The sequence below is a fragment of the Bos indicus x Bos taurus genome, chromosome 5 (genome assembly GCF_003369695.1).
Source record: "Bos indicus x Bos taurus breed Angus x Brahman F1 hybrid chromosome 5, Bos_hybrid_MaternalHap_v2.0, whole genome shotgun sequence".
NCBI lineage: Eukaryota > Metazoa > Chordata > Mammalia > Artiodactyla > Bovidae > Bos > Bos indicus x Bos taurus.
The window spans coordinates 8,406,678-8,424,700 of record NC_040080.1 but is presented as its reverse complement, the minus strand read 5'-3'; the positions used below and the strand labels follow the sequence as shown (position 1 = coordinate 8,424,700).

General features: G+C 42.7%; 1 protein-coding gene across 6 annotated transcripts in view; it reads left to right on the top strand.

Moving 5' to 3' along the window:
• The window catches only part of TNRC6B (trinucleotide repeat containing 6B), a 251,526-nt gene extending 234,337 nt beyond the window's left edge, over nt 1–17,189 (top strand). For 3 of the 6 annotated variants that reach the window (XM_027540719.1, XM_027540716.1, XM_027540721.1), the window contains 8 exons: nt 3,521–3,655; nt 5,939–6,115; nt 7,475–7,621; nt 7,877–7,972; nt 10,982–11,206; nt 11,882–11,952; nt 14,747–14,886; nt 15,780–17,189. In XM_027540719.1, coding sequence (XP_027396520.1) covers nt 3,521–3,655; nt 5,939–6,115; nt 7,475–7,621; nt 7,877–7,972; nt 10,982–11,206; nt 11,882–11,952; nt 14,747–14,886; nt 15,780–16,167 — 1,379 coding nt within the window. In that variant the 3' untranslated portion in view covers nt 16,168–17,189. The remainder of the gene's footprint in view (nt 1–3,520; nt 3,656–5,938; nt 6,116–7,474; nt 7,622–7,876; nt 7,973–10,981; nt 11,207–11,881; nt 11,953–14,746; nt 14,887–15,779) is intronic. The other 3 variants (XM_027540717.1, XM_027540720.1, XM_027540718.1) reach the window with 2 other exon arrangements.
• Nucleotides 17,190–18,023: the final 834 nt, after the last annotated feature.

The following is an 18,023-nucleotide window of genomic DNA, read 5'->3' as shown; positions in this document are numbered from 1 at the left end:
ACAATTTTCCTTAATTCATATTATCAATTTATTGGAATTGAAAAACTGAGACTGAAAACAAGTCTGATTTGGCTGCCTATTTTGAATAAACTAAACCTATAGCTGTAAGGTTTTGATGAAAATATAGGTAAAGCATTTATACAGATTAAAGTTTTTTCGAAAAAGATGTAATACAATGAATGTATATATTATGAATATAAATAGTGCCTAGTATAGCAGAGTAAAAAAGAAAAAAGATAACCTGTAGGCTAAAGACTAGCAAGAATAATTAAAAATTTCATAGTATGTTTTTTTCTTAGTACATTTTGATAAAGCCTCTACTGATATATTTTCTCAGAATTAAAGAGTTGAATGACTTTCATGACTGCTTAACTAACCCTTAGCTGATTGTTTTTTGTAAAATATTTTCTGCTTTTAACAAAATGGAAAATATACCTAATTGAATTGTCAAGTGATAATGACCTATCTAAAAATTATGTTTTAGTAATAAATACTAAAACATAATTTTTAGATATCTTATTGAGCTGGGAGAAGGAAATATATCCAAAAAGTAATATAAAGAAATAACTGATGTGATTACAAGGCTCCTACTTTTCTCATCTACTTATTTGTGTAAACTTTCTTAGTGCTTTAAAAAGTCTATAAAAATTTTAAAAATAGGAATAGAATAGTGTGAACTAGATCAAGTCATAATCACTAATATCTGAATAATCTAGATACAAAGTCATTCATCTTGTTAGAAAGTGTACTTCCAATAAAATTTTACATTTTATCTTTAAACTTTATCAAAATATGTAATATTTCTGTGTGTGGTATATCCAGTGAAAAGTAGAGATATGAATAATAGAGATTATTAAAATAGCAGAAGAATAACCGTATCCTTCCTGGGATTATGATGTGTCAGTAACACATGGGCATGTGGACATGGATTAGAACAGCTGTGTTAAAGAGGTGACTGTGGATGATTTCTTTTATAATTTATTGCTTATTATAATGATTATGAAACCAGGAATTTGTTTTTCATCTACAACAAAAAAAGTAGTGGAAAATATAGAACTGTAGACAAAGAGAGCATAGGAGTGATAAATTAAGGACAAGTTAATTTGAGAGTTTCCTCAGGGAGGTTAAGCCAAGCCCTGAGCCAAGTGGTAGTGATGAATAGACAACAAATTAGTGTGTGTGGCCAAAAAAGTCATTCTGACAAGGACAGATAAGGTGGTCAAGGGCTTGTATATGTAGCAATGATGAGGTAGATAAAAGGCATGTCCTGGTGAAATGAGGCCCTGGGAAAGCCAGGGGCATGTCTTATCTCTGATTGTACCTCAGCTCCTGACACAGAGCCTGGCACAAATTAGGCTCTCCATAAATACTTATTGGACTGAATGAAATGGCTTGTTTAATTAGAAGTTCTGTGTCGGGGAGCTGGTACATGGAGGCCACTTGATGAACTGAGAAAGTATGTGCTTAGTTGCTCAGTCATGTCTGACTCTTTGTGACCCCATGGACTGTAGCCCACCAGGCTCCTCTGTCCATGAGGATCTCTAGGCAAGAATACTAGAGTGGGTTGCCATGCCCTCCTCCAGGGGATCTTCCCAACCCACAAATTGAACCCAGGTCTCCCACATTGCAGGCGGATTCTTTACTGTCTGAGCCACCAGGGAAGTCCATTGATGAAATAGCAAGGTCAAGTCTGTATCTTCCTGGATCTGGAGGTGTGATAGCTCATGAGCCACACAAAGGTCACGAGTGGAGTGCTATCTACAATAGCCTCTAGAGCCCAGAATTCCGTTCATCCAGATTTGTTGAGCACATTTCCATCCTCATGTGAGGCCAGTCACTATGTGACATCGAAGAGAGACACAGAGTTACATAAAACCTTGTATTGATTTTCCTCTCATAGTTTTGGGTTTGTAGATTGAATCTTTCAAGGTACTTTTATCTCCTTTTTGCCTTCTTTATCTTTAATTCCTTTTCCCTTGCCAGACCTTATTGTTTAATTGTGGTGCTGCCATGTCTGGGTGGCATCAGATCTCCAAGTTTCTAATGAGAAAAATGCCCGCTTTATCCAGGGTTCCAACAAGACAGCCTCAGACGGTACGAGAGTTAAAGTGGGTGCCATGTGGAGTCTGGGCTGGTTGGAGCCACATGTCCGCTAGGGAGAGGGAACTTCCACAGGACACCTCTGCTGAGGCATGGTGGGAGCCCTGCTGATCTTCTTGGGTGCCAGTGCTTGCCTGTTATTGCTACACTAACTGTGGCTCATTCTCCTTTTTCTTTCTTTTTAAAATGCATTTATTTATTTATTTGGCTATGCCAGGTTTTAGTTGTAGCATATGGAATCTTTTGGTTGCAGTGTGTGGGATCTGGTTCCCTGACGGGGGACCAAACCTAGGCCCCCTGCATTGGGAACATGGAGTTCTCCACGTTCCCAATGGACCACCAGGGAAGTCCCCCACTTTTCTGTTTTTGATTAATTATTCTTCCCCTCTCAGTTTCAGCTGTTTATTTTAGTCCTTTATTTTACTTTTTTGAGCATAAGTTTAAAAAATATTTAATACATTCTAACCTAAAACCAGTGGTGCACCTTGTGAGGCTCCATCAACAAGCCTCTCCGGTGTGGCTTTAACCTGTCCAGCCCTCTGCAGTGGGAAAATCTTAACTGCCAGAGCCCTTGCTAACAGCCTAACACTTGAGGGCACACTCTGAATCTCTCACCAGTTGCTTGTTCAAGCTTTGGGGTCTTCGCCATTGTATAAAAACTTTCAAATTGATCTCCTGTAGTCTATCCCATTCTCAGACTGTCAGTTCTCTTTGTAAAATATAAACTTAGTTCTGTCTCTCACTTGCTAAAAATTCTTTTTATCTCCTATCTTTGGGGGGCAAAAAAGTTCTAGACTTCTCGGCCTGACATATGTGAGACCCTACAAGCTATGACTCTTCATCTCTCCCCATCTCACTGCATCCATAGTCAGCCAGGCGTTGGAGTTACATTGGGCTCCTCGTCATTCCCTAAGCACCTGTGATTGTCACCAGTTAGAGCTTCACACTTGGTTTTCTTGACTTACTCACCCTCCTGCCCTAGGCCCTAGATCAGCTGTCCTTCTGCAAAGCCTTTCCTCCCATAGAGACCTTACCATAACTTCAGGGCTGCTGTTGCATCGTGTTGGTTTGTAGTGTGGACATCTATCTCAGCTGGAGAACTGCTGGTCCCACATTCTGTTTGACACAAACCTGAGCTAAATAGATAACGTGAGTGCACATGTGCCATGAGATGTTCATCAGATGACATCATACGTGTTTTCATACCTGAACAGAGTCGTCCCTTTTGTAGCAGGCAGGAGCCCAGACCAACATTTTGAATCAAAACACTTGTTTCTGAGTGAAGAAAACTTCATGTGAATTAGTCTTTTAGGGACAAATGAAGCCATTTGTGGATTCTGCCTCAGACCTCTTGGTTATTGATACTAGAAACTGATTAAAAAAAAAAAAAAAAGACCTAAAATGTGCTTCTCCATTTCAGGCTTCAGCTCCGGCGGCATGGACTACGGCATGGTTGGTGGGAAGGAGGCTGGAACAGAGTCTCGCTTTAAACAGTGGACCTCCATGATGGAGGTGCCCTCTGTAGCCACACAGGAAGCCAATATGCACAAAAATGGTAAGACACACAGAGCCTCATGACCTGAAGCTCTTTTGATCCTCAGAGGCCTTTACACAGGGTCCTATAAGCTTGTTCTGAAGCACAGACCTTCAGCTTTTTCTTAAACAGTCTTGATTCCATCCCCCACCCCCACCCCTGCCATGATCACCTATGAGAGCAAGATTGGGGTTTTGTGTATTTCAAACTGTAAGAAACTTAAAGTGCTAGTTGTACTTAAGGAAATCAAAATTTCCCACCTGTGGTTGGATCAAGAGCAGTAGCAGTGAACTTGAGCTCCCCTTAGGGTAAAACCCTAATAAATTGCTTGAGAGAACAGAATCTGTTTTGGGAGCTGCGAGAGAGATCACAGTAAATATGTATCATGTTGACTGTTTCAACTCTTTGATCTCTAGAAGATGACTAATCGATCAGCACATGAGGTCTGGACTTTGCACCAAGCTTTCGTGTTCTTTATGAATTACAGTGTCTGCAAGAAAGCAGTCGAAGGTCTTGCAGGCTTTGGTCATGAAAGTGGGTCAGCTCTTCATCTCTCTCAGTTCTCTGTAAGAGCATCTCCATTTCCCTGTGAAACGGATGAAAGGTCTTGGGACCTTCCTTCAGCCATTGCGTCAGTGTTTGTTTCACTTGTCAGTAATTTACTTGGACTCGCCTGTTTCCATGAGAACCAAGTGTAAATAGGTGTCGGAGTGGCTCCTGCAGCAGCTTCGTGGAGCCTTAGCCCCATTAGCCTGGAGCCTTTCAGGGTTCTTTCTAAACCTGCTCTTTCACGTGCACTTCTGGAGGCTGGTGAAGTGGCCCCGTGGAGCTGTCCGCCTGCTATCTCTAAGTATCGTCATTTGATTTCATATTACAGAACCAGGAATGGTTTATTGAAATGTCCAGTCTGTTTCTGAACTGAATAATCCAAGCTCTGCATCTCTAGCGTTGGGCCCTCTGGCTGCTTCCTTAGGCTTACGATTCATCAGGACCCTTGTCCCTGAAGACATGATAGGTGTGTGATTATAAATGCACGTGAGAAGTGGTCTTGAAGGTAAAATACTCGCTTGCCATTTGAGAACTTACAGGTCACGTTTTCCCTATTTCCTGAGCCAGTCCCCAAGGTAACTGAGTTTTTCATTTTCTGCTTCTTCACTGTAATGTGCCTTTGAGTCAGATTCCTACCAGTGGCTTCAGAAAAGCAGATGAGTTCTTAGTGGAGCATGGAGATGGTTTTGAGAATACTTGTGCTAGGCCAAACCAAGCAGATTACTTTAATCAATAGCAAACACAGAAAAAGACTTTTGTTTTTTGTTTTTGGCCATGCCATGTAGAGTTCAGGATCTCAGTTCCCCAACCAGGGATTGAACTCATGCCCCCTGCAGTGGAAGCATAGGGTCTTAACCACTGAACCTTTTAATACCTTACCCTGGAAGTAATTTTATCTGTTCATAAGCTGCATCCTTAGAGTACATCAGGCAACACAATATGGCATGTAAAATTCATTCGAGAAATAAGTAGAATATTAGAGGCTACAATTTTCATTTAAAGCTCATTTATTATTAGTTTAAGGGAATTGCTAAGCTTTTAATTATTTTTTCTTGCCTCCCAGCACATAAGATGCATAGAGGGGACACCAGCAAAACCCCTGAAACGCTCTGAGGAGAGCAGTTTTACAAAGGATTTGCTGTTCTTCATGTGTGGAGCCCAGGAGCTCAGCGCTGCAGAGTTCACGGCTGGTCTTGTGCTGGCAGAGACCGTCGGCAGGAACGCCGGCTCACTGCTCTGGAATTTAAAGCAATTGCAGATGCTTTTCTCTCCAGCAATCTCCCTCTGTTTACTCTGCTTCTCCCACTAAGCTAGGCCTCGTCGTCACTTAAGGACTTGAGTGGGTTGGTGTCAGTAGAAATGTAGTTAAAAACCCTTTCATGTGCCGCAGATTGTTTAGTGTTTTTCCCATTCCTCATTCTTGAGTCATTAGTGTAAAGATGGTGGGGATGATGGTATGATTCATAGTTTATGGAAGTTTCTCAAGTTAATTTCATAAGACCATGAAGTTTTAAACTGAAAGGGGCATTCAGAAATGAGAACAGTGCTGTGTGCAGAAGTGCAGACTGAGAAGCTCGAAAGGTGAGATGAATTGTCATGGTCATCCTACTTCCTAATTATGCACTGCCTCTCAAGTGTGAACACCTCATTCCAGAACCAGATCCTGGAGACTGAGTTCCTCTGAATGAAAGCTCAGCAAGTTCTGTTCATAGGAGTCCTTTCTGCTGTGAGCTCATCACCTCTCTTTTTTCTCAGGCGCTATTGTGGCCCCTGGTAAGACCCGAGGAGGGTCACCATACAACCAGTTTGACATCATCCCAGGTGACACACTGGGTGGCCATACGGGTCCTGCTGGTGATAGCTGGTTACCTGCCAAATCTCCACCAACAAATAAAATCGGAAGTAAATCTAGCAATGCCAGTTGGCCTCCAGGTATTACCGTCCAGAAGATGGTGGTTTTGTTTCTGGGGTATCATTTTGTTTTGTAATCGTTAATTTCAGGTTCTGAACAGATTGCCTTTTGCCACCCCCTTTGGTTTTTTTCATCTAGTTAATTTTTTCTGCTTTTCTTTGGAAAAATAGCAGATTTTCATGGGGTTGTGGGAGGTGGTCTTCGCTCTGTAGGGTTCAGTCAGGAAGACAAGGTGGATGCTGATCACCTGCAAAACAAGTTACTGAGTGGTAAATACAGCATGGGCACAGATGGGTCAAAGAAGTTAGCGGAGTACAGTCTGAGGATGAAAGAAGGTGACTTTGGAGCCAGGACTTGGCATTCATCTGTGCAAAGGATGCCTTGTAACCTGGCTTCTTCTGAAATGTCCAGTGAATTGATTTGTTTTTCATTCACCAAGTATTTATTGCCAGGTTCTAGGGATGTGTAGTAGACTAGTAGAGCAGTGAGAGTATTTGCTGTTTTTCCTCTTATATTCTGATACATGTAATCTGTTTTCATTGTAGAAAAGTCTAAAATTTTTACTAAAGCAAAAATAAAAATGAGTTTTAGTCTGTGTCCTAAACCTTTTTCTATATAGTATATTTGTGCTACGAATACATATAGTCTCTATTAATGCATATTATCCATATATACTACCATTGTATATATGTATGTAGTATATATATATACCATTCATATATATACACCATTCTTCCTCCTCATGATTTGGAACATAAAAGTTTATTAATTCTGTCATATGATTTAAATATGATATAAAGGTATATATGATATATAAAATATCATATAAAGCTTTAAATATGATATAAAGAAATTGTGAACACATATATTCTAGGCCTTCTGATGATAAGCCAAACGATTCCTGTCGGTTTTCCCTGGTCCTTCCAGGAGCAGTGATCATCTGTGTCTTCTTTTGTGCATCTGAGCCAATTTCCCAGTGAGATAAAGCAGAAGTATCTCCTCTCCAGCTCAGATGTTCTCCCAGTTTTCACCTTGATGTCCCCCCAGTTGTCCTGAGCACCACACTACTCAGTCCTGCCTCCCTGCCTTCGGGCCTGCGTTGGCCTGGGAGCCAGAAGGGCAGGAGCAGGGTCTGCCACTGTCTCTGGCATCAAGTTCACAGGCACAGAGAGGAAGTGGGTGAACATGTGGTGACAGCACAGGAGAGCTGCTGGCAAAGCATGTGTTCAGGCTGACTTTTTTTTTTATGATGAAAATCTGAGCTAAAATACCTTCAGAATTTAGACTTTTCATAGACTGATTTCTTGTATCAAAAAATTACTTGACCATATTTTGAACAATTTCCTACCTCAATCTAATATTTGTTCTCCTTGTCTCAGAATTCCAACCAGGAGTGCCATGGAAAGGTATCCAAAACATTGACCCTGAATCTGACCCCTATGTCACCCCAGGAAGTGTGCTGGGGGGTACAGCCACATCTCCCATTGTAGATACTGACCACCAACTTCTGCGGGATAACACCACAGGTAAATAAGTGAAACCCCTCATGTTTATCCAGCACCCAATATTTTCCTGTTTGGCAGTCTCTGGCTTCATTTGCATTCTCTGGTGTCTAGTAATTACACCAGGAAATGCAGGACTAGGTAGCTTTGTTTTTCACGCTTATTTTTTAGATTGTCCTTCCTTTTATCAAAGGTCAAATAAAATACTTCAAGATTTGACTAGTTTCACTGATACTTACCTGCAGTTTTTTCATCTCGTTCTTCATTTGTCATCCAAAGGGTCTAATTCTTCCCTCAACACCTCGCTGCCTTCACCTGGTGCCTGGCCCTACAGTGCCTCTGACAACTCCTTTACCAACGTTCATAGCACTTCAGGTAGGTGTGTGACCCATTTCTTCCCCTCTGGCTAGCACTTTCCTATCAGGTTGCATTGTACAAAGGAAATTGGCATTTATTTCTTAAGGAATAAATTATAGCAGCTGAACAACACAGGTCAGCATGGATGGAGAGACACCTCTCATATAGGCCGCGTCCCTGGGGAACTTGCAGGCTCACAGAGGCAGGATGAGACAAATACCATTTAGGACCGAGGCAGATGGTGACATCATTGCAAGGAGCTGTGGGTGTTGTGAGGACAGAGGTTATATCCTGATGACACAAGTGCTTTTCTTTTAACCGGTCTGCCAAGAAAATCAGGGGCCATGGGAAGAACCAGTTAAGTTTAGCTTGTTATTTCTAAGGCAGCCAATTAGAGCTTGCTTTTCTCTAAAAATTCTTCCACTTACAGACAAAGGCTAAGGGCAGATGGCCAAGGGGGAAAAAAGAGGACCTTGGTTAATTCTACAACATTTGCTGAGTTCCTTGTGTGTGTGTTTGTGTGTGTGTTTTGTTTTGTTTTTAAAGACAGTTGGGAATGGAAAACTTAATGGATATAAAAAAGCCTTTGAAGTCACTTACTTAGCACAACACCTTACAGGTTCGTAAACCAGTCATTAGTAATTGGCGCGTTGGTCTTGCAAAAGTTGGACCTTAAGCCATTGAAGTCATTAAGGCTTCTGCTCTTTGTCCAAGTAAATGCAAGTAAAACAAATTCTTAGCTACCTACCAAGACACTGCAGGTTAATGACCTTACAGATCACCTTCTTTTTGTTTCCACTTCTGCGTCGTGCCGACAGTACAGTAGCCTCATTTATCGAATGCTCCTGCAGACCATGCAGCATGCTAAGCCTTGAGCATAAATTCTTATCTTACCTTCACCAAAATCTGTGGGGAAGTTCCTGCTATTATCCCATTTTGTAGATGAAGAAACTGAGACTCAAAGAGCTGATAGAGTTTGTTGCAGGTCTGAGTGAGTGTGTAAAGGAGCCAGCTCCATGTTCCATGTTTCTGCACACCACCCTCCATCATTCTTTCATAGGACTTCGACCAGAGTGGTGCATTTGTCACAGTTGATGAACCTACAGTGACACCTTATTCACCCAGAGTTCATAGTTTTGTTTTTGCATTTTTCTTTTTGACTGTACCATGTGGCTTGAGAGATCTTAGTTCCCTTAAGTGAAAGCTCAGTGTCTTAACCACTGGACTGCCAGGGAAGCCCCCTGTGTCCGATTTTTAAGAGGTACCAATGTAGGACTGAAGGCCTAGGACTTCTGCCTTTACATGTAAAAATTCGTTTTCACCTCTTATTCCTGTAACTGCCCATACCCCTTTTTTACAAGCAGATGATCCCCTGAGAGGTAACCCCACGCATCACCTGGACTTGTTTAAAACTGAACATATACCTCCTCCCCACCCCCAAATTGTCTTTCTTTCATAACTAAACTCTAACTGCTTAGTGGTGCTGTCGTGCATCCCTTAGTTGCAGCATCTCTTCCCTTTAGCCTCCTCCTTACTCTTTCCCATCTCCCCTGCTCGCAGGACTCAGGCACTGATAACGCCTCCCAAGTGCTTTCTTCTCTCTCACATCCATTTCTGCTCTTCCATTCTTTGTGCTGTCGCCCAGGTTCTGACCCTCGTTTGAATACTACCTACTAAATCTGCTGCAAAACAGATGGTATCTAAAACTTGGGTCAGCCCCCGGTTGTCCTGTATGGCCTCCTGTACCTCTCTGCCCCGGGAATTGTTCGGCCACAATTGCAGGGAAATGTATTTGGTCCAGAGAGAGTTCAAGTTGAACCTTGGTTTGTATTTTCCTGTTTTGCTGAGCCCATCCATTTATATCAATCCTTCAAGACTTATCTTGGCACAGTCTTTGCTGAGAGCCCAGCATTGTTTTTCTCCTCCACGTATTGAGCAGATATGTTCCCTGGGGTTACAACTCTGTGTTCATCTGTTCCATCTTCCCATCTGAACTTGAAGTTCTTGAGAATAACTGTTTATATTACCCATAGCACTGATTTAGGGCCTTAAAGTAAACTAAGCGCTTAGTGAATATTTGTTGATTGTAATTTTAAAATCCATTTGAATGTTGCTGTCTACTATTCTGGATCAAGAAAAGTATAATTTTTAGTGTAGTTTCCAATCAATAAGTATTTATAGGATAAATACTTTAGTTCTTCCAGGGTTCACATTCTTTGATATCTGTAAGACTAATGGCTTTAAGGGTGATATCCTTGAATTTATCTTCCTTTTCAGATTGTATTTAGTTAAGAAGCGGTAGAGAGTTCGGAGAAGGCAATGGCAACCCACTCCAGTACTCTTGCCTGGAAAATCCCGTGGGCGGAGGAGCCTGGTAGGCTGCAGTCCATGGAGTCGTGAAGAGTCAGACACGACTGAGCGACTTCACTTTCACTTTGCACTTTCACGCATTGGAGAAGGAAATGGCAACCCACTCCAGTGTTCTTGCCTGGAGAATCCCAGGGACAGGGGAGCCTGGTGGGCTGCTGTCTGTGGGGTCGAAGAGTCGGACATGACTGAAGCGGCTTAGCAGCAGTAGCAGTTAGTTATCTTATTAACTCTTTGGGCTTCCCTGGTGGCTCAGACAGTAAGGAGTCTGCCTGCAATGCAGGAGACCCAGGTTCGATCCCTGGGTTGGGAAGATCCCCCTGGAGGAGGAAGGAAATGGCAACCCACTCCAGTATATTTGCCAGGAAAATCCCATGGACAGAGGAGCCTAGCAATCCATGGGGTCGCAAAGAGTCGGACAAGACTAAGTGTCTGAGAGTTAATTCTTTAGTTCATGTGTTAATATGTCAATTCAGAGTAATAGTCACTGAGAATTTATGTTAGATAAACTCAGAGAACAATGTTATTTTGTTATTCTTCAAACATCTACTTAGACTGTAAAACTGTATTTATCTGTGTGTATATGTAAAATATACACGTGTTTGTTGGCAAAACGGATGTATCTAACCTTATTTCCTCCTTCTTTTTCTCTTCTTTCAGCAAAGTTTCCTGATTACAAATCAACATGGTCCCCAGATCCCATAGGACACAACCCCACTCATCTCTCCAACAAGATGTGGAAAAACCATATTTCCTCAAGGAACACTACAGCGCTGCCCCGCCCGCCTCCCGGTCTGACCAACCCCAAACCATCATCTCCCTGGAGCAGCACAGCACCCCGCTCAGTCAGGGGGTGGGGGACACAGGACTCACGGCTCGCCTCCGGTGAGGAGCTGCCCGAGGGAGCATCATTGTTCCAACACAAGAGACTCATGCTCACACACAGTTGAAGACATGACGTCTTCACAGGAGAGGAAATCATGGTTGTTGGGTAGAGGAAAAAGTACCTCTTGAGTAGAAAATTGAAGTCAGCCTATAAAGGCACAGGGACCTGAGAACTCCCAAGGTCTTGATGGAGTAAAGATGAGAACCTTGGGAGCCAAATGTTGTCTTGCAAATAAGGCATAAGAGTGTGTAGGATCACAGTCTAGGAGAAGAGAACTGGCTGTTGAGTGACAGGATAAAGAAGGTCAGAGTGAAGCAGAAAGGAGAAGATTTTAAAAAAATATATATTTACTTTTTTGGCTGCATCAGGTCTTAGTTGCGTCATTCGGGGTCTTTCCTTGCGGTGTATGGGCTCATGTAGTAGTTGGACATGCGGGCTTTTTCTAGTTGTAGCACAAGGGCGTAGTTGCCCCAGGACATGTGGTGTCTTAGTTCCCATACCAGGGATCAAACCCTGCGTGGATTCTTAACCACTGAACCGCCAGGGAAGTTCCAGAAGATGATTTATAAAAGGAGGGAAGAAACGTGTGTGGGCTCTGTGAAAATGTTTCTCACATGTGGCCGCCTTAATTTTTTTGTTCGTTCTTCCTGATCCTTCTTTCTGGTTGCTTCCAGCCTCTACCTGGAGTGATGGTGGTTCAGTTCGTCCTAGTTACTGGCTGGTTCTTCACAATCTCACTCCACAGGTAATCATGCTTTCTTGGGATTTTCTGGCTGGGACTTGATTGTATTAAGAGAGAGACACTCAGAGATGTGGGGGTTTAGCAGATGGGAGAGTTCATTTACTTCCTGGTGAGTCTCCCCAACCAATGCCCAAAGCCTACTTCTGAGCCGGGGTGGGGAAGAGACGGTGTTGGCCACTCGGCTTCACGCCTGCCTCCATGGGATGTTAACACATCTAATTTATAAATAGTGAGTGTAGGGTGGTATTATCTGATGAGTTCTGCTTAGCAGAGATAACTTGCTTTGTGGATCTGCCTTGTCAGAATCTGGAACCAAGCAAAAAAAGTTACCTGTTTCTGTGTTGCTCATTCAACAGGACTTCAGGCTCCCTGTCAACCATTTCTGTGCTTCATTCATACACGACTCACCATAAAGCTCTGCATAGGAGTGTGTGGATTTCGTGACTGAAATGCCACACGTGTGCTCTTGTTCTTCCATCCATTGTCCTCTTCTGTGTAGATGGCATTACTGATTCTCTCTCACCAGGATATGCTCTCTGGGTTGTTGTCACAGTGGTGGGGTTTCATTTGCACCAGATCACCCTCTCTTTCACTTGAGTTGCCTGATAACTGACACGTTTGTAGCAACAGATGTTGAGTACTCAGTGAAGTGAAGTGAACCCATGGAAATTGAGCCCGTGGTCTTCATTTGGACTTGACAGCACAACCTTTTAACAGCACCTTGTTAAAAAGAAGTCAATTAGACCTCCCTCCCCTTGACACATTGAGTGAATTGTCTGACATTTAATTCATAAATGGATTCATTCACACCTTACTAAGCCAGCATTTTCCAGACTGTTCCCATAGGATAATAATAGGTCTCTGGCCTAATATGTTTGAAATATATACTTGATTAGACAAAATGAAGCAGATACCTTCACTGTAAGACTTCTTAGACCCTTTAATATGCTAACATGCATTATGACCCTCTGTGGGGAAATGCAGATTCTCCTCTGTGTTTGCCCAGTGCACCTATTTGTGGGGAGTAAGTCCAGGGCTCGTATTTTAAGATTCACATTGAGATAGACAGTTTTCTAAATACAGTTAACATGAGAAACTGTCTGGATTAATTTCCATATCTAATCAGCTCAGCTGAAGTTCCTGGGTTATTTATTTAGCTAAGAGTTGACTGAAGTATGAACATTTTATATAACCATCTCAGAGCTATATATGCCTCATTATTTCTAAGTCGTCACAGTGTGGTGGGTGTGATATGGTTAGGATGATAGAAGCAGTGTTGAAAGGAGCCTGTATTATGAAAAATAGTAAGTACAGACTACTATGTATAAAAGAAATAAGCTGCAGGGATATATTGTACAACACAGGGAATATAGCCAATATTTTATAAGTGGAGGGTGATCTATAAAAATTGTGAATCACTATTATACACTTAAAACTAATATAATACTGTAAATCAACTAGACCAATTGATTAAAATAATTAAAATTAAATTTTAATTTAAAAATAAAATTTGAAAAGAAGAATGGTACTTAATATTTGTATATAAATGAATATAGGGTTTGACTGAGTTTGTATTAGAATTGAGTCATTTTAAAAATCAGAAAGACCTAATAGCACATTAATCTCAACCATAGCTTAAAAGAAAGTTACAGGGTCACATCTTTGGGGACCAGGATAAATTTACTTGTCATCACCTACAGTTTATTGAGAGGACATCTATCCTGAGAAATCACTTGTGACACATACTGACATGCTGATATAGTCAATTGTCATTTTTAAATGCTGAGAGCTTTTCTTAATTATTTTCTATTAAGAATTATGGTGAGACTGGCAGTTTTCATCCTGCAGGATTTCCATGGTAAAACCACAGAATGTTTCCACCACTGCTGCCAGGAACACAACTTTTTAAGGCTGTTTTGGTAGTAATTTGTTTCCCTTCCCCCAAAATGAACCAAAAGGTTGGACTGAGCATCTCAAGTAAACCTAGTGAAGATCTGAATACAAATGCATCGACCAGAGTGAATCAACAATTTTGTTCTCTTAAGTCATAGATGAGGAAGGGCAGTTGTCCCAAATCGCTGAACATCCTCATGCTGAGTCTGATAGGGTGAGTGCCTGTAACCTTTGGTCACCTTGGCCATGGGCAGCAGAGAGCACAGAGAAGTAGGCAGAAGTGGAGTCTGTCCTTGGGATGGCCAGAGTAGGAAGAAGGAAGGCATCAGAGTTGTCTGAGTGAGGGCATCCATCAGCATTCTGTGTCGTCAGATGGTTAGCAGTGCCTTCCTTGTTTGTGTCTTTCTCTTCAGCTTTTTGTGAGATTGGAGGAAGAATACTACATTAATAATGTTGCTCAGAACCTTGCATGTTTTCTTAAATTCTTATTTGGTTAACCATTTTATTTCTGTGTTTTAAGGCTCTACCAAACAACACAGGTTCACTCATTTACCTCTTAAGGAAAATAGACTACAGGTTGAATGAATCGTATGCTTTTTGTTTTGAGCTGTATTTATACAGACATTTTTTATCTGCAAAATGGGCACAGGAGATCTGAACCCAGTGCTTTGACTGTCTTGAGATTTGCTTTGAAGACCCTGTATTCAGCGCACTGTATTCAGGGGAGTCCAGTGCAACTCCCCTGTCTCCAGTTCTTCAGTCATCTCTCCAAAACTGATTTAGTACTGAGGCTGTTAGTTACGAACCGGAACCCCTCCTCACTCACAAAAATACAAGAAAGGTCCCCTGACTTCCTTTCCCACCCCACTCCAGTTTTTATCTCATGACTGTCATTACTCTTTAGATTGATGGGTCAACCTTGAGAACCATCTGCATGCAGCATGGCCCACTGCTGACATTCCATCTGAACCTAACCCAGGGCACTGCCCTGATCCGATACAGCACCAAACAGGAGGCGGCCAAGGCCCAAACTGCACTGCACATGTGAGTACCCATCCTGCCTTCCCTGAGACAGACACGCATGAGGAGGCTCACGTGAGTACCCAGGCATGTGCTTGATGAAACAGGGATGCACAGGACGTGCACACAGGCAGCGTCATCACGTGACCAGCTGCCTGCATACTGAGGTGGCTGATCTCATCTGCCTACGTAAGCGTGGGTGTCATATGTACCCGAGAATCAGAATTCCAAAAGTAACGGATTTGTACATTTTAATACCGTAAAACTAAGCCACTATTTAGAAATGAGACACTGTAAGTGCTGTCCCTTTTCATAATAGAATCTCGCTGCTTGCTTTGGCCTCTTCGTGAGTGGTGATGAAATATTGTGGTCTTAGTTCTGCCTACAGTAGGTGGGGCTGGATCAGACTCTGACCATCCTCCTTCCCGCCGCCGTCAAGGTGGTGAACAGGGAGGAGCTGACTCCCCGTGGCTGCAAGTGCCACGATAGAAAGGTCACACAGAACAAGCGAGCGATGGCAGGCTTAGACAGTGAGCCCACCCTGCGGTGAAGCAGCGCCTCCGATTTCTGGAGCTGGGTCACCTTGATGCTTTGGGCTGTGATCTTTTACCTCCAAGGGAAAAAAGAGGCCCAATATTCACTTGACAAGCAGATTCTCTATCCCGAGGGATATTGCTACGTCGTGTCATCCAGTAGTCTTTGGGTATCTTGAGATCGAGTGATACTTCATTGCTCTAAATCAGTACTTCTCAGTCACCTGGTGGTCTGGTTAAAAGACACGCTCCAACGCTGGGGATGTGGAAGCTGCCGGTGACAGACGCGTTTCTTTGAGTAGCGAGGACTCGGGATACTCCGTCTCCGTGCCTGCTTCAAGACCTTCCTCAGATGCATAGCTTTCTTCCTCCCCTTTCTTCCAGGTGTGTGTTGGGAAACACTACCATCCTGGCTGAGTTTGCCACTGATGACGAAGTCAGCCGCTTTCTGGCACAAGCTCAGCCCCCTACACCTGCGGCAACCCCGAGCGCGCCCGCCGCGGGCTGGCAGTCCCTGGAGACCGGCCAGACCCAGTCAGAGCCCGTCGGACCTGCTCTGAATCTTTTCGGTGGGTCCACGGGGCTCGGGCAGTGGAGCAGCAGTGCTGGTGGCAGCAGCGGGGCCGATCTTGCCGGCGCTTCATTGTGGGGCCCCCCCAACTACTCTTCTAGCTTGTGGGGAGTCCCGACCGTGGAAGACCCTCATAGGATGGGCAGCCCTGCTCCTTTACTACCTGGTGACCTTCTGGGAGGAGGGTCGGATTCAATCTGAACTTAGAACTTTCAACTCTGACCTCGTGACCTTTTTTGGAACAGCAGCAGCACTAACTTGACCTTTTCGTTTTTTTTTTCAACTTGCAATAAATACATTTTTAAAAGGAAAAAAGAAAACGGAGAGAGAAAAAAAAAGGTGGGTCATCGACAGACTGTCTGAGCACATAGTTGCCTCCCTCTGACTTCAGTTTTTCGTTTGGAATATGAATCCAAAAAGAGAACATATCACTCTTGAAATACTTGAATCATGAACGCCAACCTAGAAAGACAATGTGAAGCGAGTACACATACCATTTAAATCTAAACACAAAAAATTAAAAAAATTAGTTTCTAGTTTTTCACTTTTTTCATGTTATATGGAAGTTGTTGCTAAGAAACATATATACTGAAAAAAAAATAGCTTTTTAACTTTGTTTGCACTGGGTGTGTTTCCGTCCTTAGGTCTACCATGTTTGGGAGGGAGGGGAATTCAAAAGCATTGTTGGGGTGGGGGAGGGAAGACTTGACGGAGCCTCACTTTAAAAACAAAAACATAAAAAACCTAAAAAAAAAAAAAAAAAGGAAAAAATTTGTGATTGGCTGGTTGATAAATACCAGTGTGTTCTGGCACATGTAACTGCCCAGGCATGCTCGTTCTGGTATGTGTGTGCACGTGTGTTCATGTGCATTCGCGTGCATCCTTCTTTCTGTCTCTGTGTGTGTGTTGTGTGCCTGTGTCCTCCTCTTCCTCCTCACCCCCGATTTCTCAGAAAGCTGCATTGCTGACAGTCCGCAGGCTGGCTGGCCGGCCATCTGCTTTTTATTTTTATTTTATTTTGTTTTTTAACTATGAGAACACAGGAGCACGAGCACCTCGGGGATCCGCTGCTGCTGAAGCCACCCCGTTGGGCTGTATTGAGATGAACAGAGTGCTTTTTTAATGAAGAAAGCAGGGAGTTCCTTTACATCTGCGAAGTAGCCCGAGTGAGTTTTCTGTAGCTTTTCTTTTGACCTAGCAGTAGAGTGGAGCACTGCCAAGTCCCCAAAGCCAGGAGAACAGGAGGTACCTCTTGGAGCAACTGTGTGTTTATTTCTGTTTTGGGAAGTAAGTGGCCATTGGGCACATCTGAATATCCATTCAATTTCATGCTGCCTTTTTGTTAGTCTGAATGGGAACAGAAGATAAGACAGTTTTTAGTGCTGTGATGTCTCAAATGCAAAAAAAAAAAACTTATTTCCCCTTTCTTGTGTAATCAGGAATGAGAAGTTGGTTGGAAAGTCAGGTAATGCTGAATTTAAAATTTCTCTTGGTTCTCTATTATTTTATGAAAACAAACAAACAAAAGGTTGTGAGCAGCCTCCTGCAAGCATCTGCAGCTCCTCCTCTCTGCTCCCTTCTTGCTGAGCGTTACCTGTGCCAGGCCGCGGCGTGTTACAGCACCGGGCCATCACTGACAGAAACGTTTACTTAAACGAATGTTCTTAAACCAGTGTGTACTTCAAGCGTTTCCTTTTGTTTCTCTGTGTTGTGTATTTCCTGTGTATGTGGTTTTGCTTAGGCAGGTATAACTTAGCAAAGACTTTTTAAGTATTGCACCTTTTTTTGGTTTTGACCTCTTTTTTTTTTTTTTTTTCCTTGTAATGTTGCTTTTTTTATTTCGGTATTTAAAGACTTTTTTTTTTTTTTAAGCATCAATGTAGTAGTACTCTGGGCTGAATAGGGGGCAACTTTTAATCCACAGTTATCACCAACATGTATGTACTTATGTTGGAATCAAAATGTATCAAACTGCTTTTTGTGAAGAGTTACAGCAGACCTGAAGGGGTACCCCTTTATACAAAGCAGATGGCTGGCGGGGCGGGGGGAGGGGGACG